The sequence below is a fragment of the Rhincodon typus genome, chromosome 5 (assembly GCF_021869965.1).
Source record: "Rhincodon typus isolate 14 chromosome 5, sRhiTyp1.1, whole genome shotgun sequence".
In the NCBI taxonomy this organism is placed as follows: Eukaryota; Metazoa; Chordata; class Chondrichthyes; order Orectolobiformes; family Rhincodontidae; genus Rhincodon; species Rhincodon typus.
Genome location: NC_063336.1, coordinates 8,054,224 through 8,059,061, shown reverse-complemented (window position 1 = coordinate 8,059,061; position 4,838 = coordinate 8,054,224). Strand labels below are relative to the sequence as shown.

The 4,838-nt window shown below is 44.6% G+C and overlaps 1 protein-coding gene across 1 annotated transcript in view; it reads right to left on the bottom strand.

The window, feature by feature from the left end:
* Nucleotides 1–4,838, bottom strand: part of LOC125483097 (replication stress response regulator SDE2-like) — a 29,656-nt gene that overhangs the window by 3,272 nt on the left and 21,546 nt on the right. Inside the window, exon 2 of the mRNA XM_048596653.1 lies at nucleotides 104–357. Within this exon, the coding sequence (XP_048452610.1) occupies nucleotides 104–357 (254 nt within the window). The remainder of the gene's footprint in view (nucleotides 1–103; nucleotides 358–4,838) is intronic.

Sequence of the window (4,838 nt, the reverse complement as noted above, 5' to 3'; positions counted from 1 at the left end):
GGCCGGCGCCCCCTCTCTCCCCCGCCCCAGAGGCAGGGGGCTCGCGGTAAGTGCTCCGCCCTCCCCGCACCGGCAGACAGTGACACTGAGCTGAACGGCTCACCTGCCCATGGCAGCAGCAGTGTTTGAGCTCAAGGCCGGAGGAGCCGGACGGCAGCACCAGGAGCGAGAGCCGGGATTGACGGAGCGGACGGATCCAGACCTCCATCGGGGCGGCCTCGGGATGGCGGTGCTGCGCCTGCGCGGCGTCGTGGGCTGACGCGGTGACATCCCCGAACGGATGACGCGGACGCACGCGACCACCTGACCTGCTGGAGCCATGTGACTCGCTGGGATGGAAAGTGCCAGAAGCTGTGGCTGTCACGTGGGTATGAGGAGTCAGTTAGCAGCAACTTTTCCAAATTCTTCCTCCCCACGAAGAATTTTATTCCACGGAGACCATCAGTTCGTTCATGATCCTGAACAATGCTTCCAGTCCACTCCCTAGCAGCAATCCTATTGACACAGGGCAAAAGTGAACATGGAGGATTATTGATTCATCAGCCAATGTGGTAATCAGCAGGAGGATTCCTTGCCCATGTTTACCCTGATGAGACTTGATGGGGGTCTGAAGTCCAATGTTGAGAACTGCGAGGATGAGTCCCTCCTGATTATGTAAACCACTGCACCACCACCTCTGCTGGGTCTGACCTGCCACTGGTATAGGACGTTTCCAGTGATGGTGGTGTCTGAGACATTGTCTGTAAGGTATGATTCCATAGGTATGACTATGTCAGGCTGTTGCTTATTAATCTGTGAGATAGCTCTCCCAATTTTGGCACTCGCCCCCAGATTTCAGGAAGGGTATGCAGTGTTGACAGGGCTGTCTTTTCTGGTGCCTAGGTTGATGCCAGGAGGCCTGTCCAGTTTCACTTCTTTATTGAGACAATAGTGATTATTGATACAACTGAGTGGTCTGCTCTGTCATTTTAGTGGACAGTTGAGAATCAGCAACATTGCCGTGGGTCTGGAGTCAAATGTAGGCCAGACCAAGTGAGGATGGCGGATTTACTTTCTTGCAGGATGTTAGTGAGCCAGATGGCGGTTTTCCATAACTGGTAATTGCCTGGTCATCAGTGGATTCTCAGTCTTCCAGATAAACATTTGTTGGCTTCCTCAGTTGTGTTAGGATTTGAACCTGGGTCCCCTGAATATTAGCTGAGTTTCTGGATTAATAGTCTAGCAATAATACCAATAAGTGTTGCCTCCCCTTCTGAACTTCTGCTTCATCTTTCCTGCCTCAGCAGTGCTTTGTTCTTGTATCGGTGTCAATGATGTTGCAAATTGCCCAAGGTTCTTGAAGCATTGAATAAAATTATGAACAACATCAGCTTGTTCTTAAACACCAAAGCAAGGGAGGAAGGCAGCATCCAAGGCTACAGACACAGCTAATATTCCAGGTCAATCTCTTTTCACTGGAATTTACTGCCTGAAACGTTAACTCAGTTTTTTTCTCCTGGCTTTCTGGGTACTTCCTCCATCTTCAGTTTTCATTTCTGATGTCCCCATTTTCATTATGGAACTCAATATTGAGTCCAGAAGGCTGAAAAGGGTGAGGTGCTATTCCTAAAGCTTTTCTTCCACATCTTTTACAATTGATGATAATTAATCAATAGTAAAAGACTGTTTTAAAGCCAGCAGTACTTCAACAAAAGAGCTTGAAAGTTGTGAATGATATTTATCCCTCAATCACCATCATTAAAACAGATTGACCAAGAACAAGTTGCAGTGTAGAAAATTGGCTGCCATATTTCCAGCATTCCCAGATAGGACCTAACTCAAAAGTCAAATATATAAGAGCTGTAAAACATGTTGTCCTGTATACAGGGGAGGCATACAGAGAAATCAAATCTTTCTTTTCAAAGAGAATCCTTGCAAACATTGAGACTTTTGAGAGAGGGTTCCACATAGAGGTAAGTTGCCAACATGATGTAGAAGCACATATAGGCCATTTAGCCCATCAAGTCTCCTCCACTATTCAATGAGATTGTGGCAGATCCAATTATCCCCTTAAAGCCACTTTCCTGTCTTTTCCCCAGAACCCTTGATTCCGTTATTGATCAAAAAAATCTGTCTATTTCAGCCTTGACCCAACCTCATCAGCTCTCTGCGGTAAAGAATTCCTCAGGTTCACTACCCTGTGAGCACAGAAATTCCTCCTCATCTCTGTCTTAAATGGATGGTCCCTTACTCTGAGACTATTCCATCTCATCTTAGACTCTCTGACAAGGGGAAATAACCATTCTGCATATGCCATGTCAAATCCCTTAAGAATCTTATTTGTATTAATAAGATCACCTTTCATTCTTCTAAACCCCAATGAGTACAGGTCCAACCAACTCAACTATTCCCTGTAAGATAGTCGCTCCACACCCAGGATCAACCAAGTGAACTTTCTCTGAACTGACTCTAATGCCAGCATATCTTTCTTCAGACAAGAGGACCAAAACTGCACCCAGTACTCCAGCTTTGGCATAAACAAAGTTTTGTATAACTCCAACATAACCTCCCAACTCTTATAGTCTATGCTATGACTAATAAAGGCGAACATTCCATGTTCCTTCTTCATTACCCTAATAACCTGTACTGCCACCTTCAGGGATCTTTGGACAAGCACCTCAAGATCCCTCTGTTCCTCTGGCTTTCCTAGTGCCCTGCCATTCATTGAGGACTCCATTGCCTTGTTCCTTCATCCAGACTGCAACACCTCACACTTTTCAAGGTTAAATTCCATCTGGCCCTGATCTGCCCATCTAACCAACCCGTCAATATCTTCCTGAAACATAAGACCTTCTTCCTCACTATTAATCACCTGGCTAATATCTGTGTCATCCGCAAACTTAATTATAATCCTCAATATATTTTATACATTTCATGACCAATAAGGGACCCAGCACTGATCCCCTGTGGTACATCACTGAACAACAGTCTCCAGTCACACACACAGCCTTCAACCATCATCATCTATCTCCTGTCACTAAGCCAGTTTTGGACATCTTGTGCATCCAATCTCATTCATTCCACTAATCTGTTGTTGTGGCTCCAGTCTCTAACTCTCCCACCACCCCTTGCTATTTCTCTCCCTTACTTTTAAAGTAAAACACTGCTGTCATGTACTTGAATATGTCTGTGGAGTCTTCCACCACAATTCACAGCCCATATCAAGTGCTTCAGGTTAGGACATTGGTGAATGGAATGGGAGGTGAACGGAATGGGAGGTGAACAGTAAGCTGTCTTGTTTTACCTGAGAGGGTTCCTTTATAACTTTCAAATGAGAATGGGACAGATGCTTGAAATGGCAAAAGGTGCATGTCTGTGGAGAAAGGGTAGGGTGTGGAATTATTTAGGTAACACTTTTAAAAATCCAATACGATAGGCTGACTGGTCTTTGTCCATGCTGTAATATTCTAGGAATCTATGAAGGCACAGTATAACTGTGGGTAATCATATGTACATCCATTAATACTTTCATTACATCTTTCCAACCCATTTAAAGTTATAATTTGTTTTGTTGTGGGTTCCCAGATACTAATTGATTATAATGATCCAGCTGGGAGATGAAAAGCAACTTTGTGGCTTTCTCACTCTTTACTTCACGGCTAAATCCAGTCCAGGAGAAAAGTATTACCATTGGCTGAGATCTGCTGGAAAATGAGTAGCAGACGTGCTAATGTGTTTGCGTTAGTTTCTTCACTTAGCTGAGATATTATCCCATTTGTCTCAAGCATACCTGTTACCAATAGCTTTTTTTTCCCCCTTTATTCATTTACGGGATGAGGGCATCACTGGCTAGACAGCATTAATTGCCAAGAGGGCAGTTAAGAGTCAACCACATTGCTGTGGGTCTGGAATCACATGTAGACCAGACCAGGTAAGGATGGCAGTTTCCTTCCCTGAAGGGCATTAGTGAACCAGATGGGTTTTTCCGACAATCAACAATGGATTCATGGTCATCATTAGATTCTTAATTCCAGATATTTATTGAATTCAAATTCCACCATCTGCTGTGGCGAGATTCGAACCTGGGTCTCTGGATTAACAGTCCAGCAATAATACCACAAGGCCATCACAGCTCACAGTTCAGTTGGAACCCTAAAGCTATTTCAAATGATTTCATTTTGTGGCATGTTCTTCAAGTGCTTTGTGGGATTTGAGCTTCAGTGACATTTATTACCCATCACCGAAAGTGGTGGTGAGCTGCTTTCTTGAATCACTACAGTGCATGTGATGTCGGAATTCCCCGAGTGCTGTTAAGAAGGGAGCTCCAAGATTTTGACCCAGCAACATTGAAGGAACAGGATGGTGAGAGGCTTGGAGAGGAACTATCATGTGATGGTGTTTGAATGCATCTGCTAATCTTGCCCTTCTAGTTTGTTGAGTTTGCAGAGTGTAAGGTAATCAAAGGAGCCTTGGTGAGTTGCTACAGTGCATCTTGGAAATGGCACACACTGCTGCTTCTCTTAGTTGGTGGTGGAGGGGAGTGAATGTGCTGATGAGCAGGTTACCAATCAACAGGGTTGCTTTCCCCTGGATGGTGTGCCTTGTACTTGTGCATTAGTTTTGGTGAGCCTAGATGTTAGTAGTGAGAGATTCAGCCATGGTAATACCATTGAATGTCAAGGGGCATTGGTTACATTCTCTCTTGTTGGAGATGGTCATTGCCAGGCACTTGGGAGATGTGAATGTTATTTGCAACTTGTCAACCCAATCCTGGGTATTATGTCCAGGCATGGACTGCTTCAGTATCTGAGGAGGATTGAAAGGTGCTGAATAGTGTGCAATCATCAGCGAACATCTCC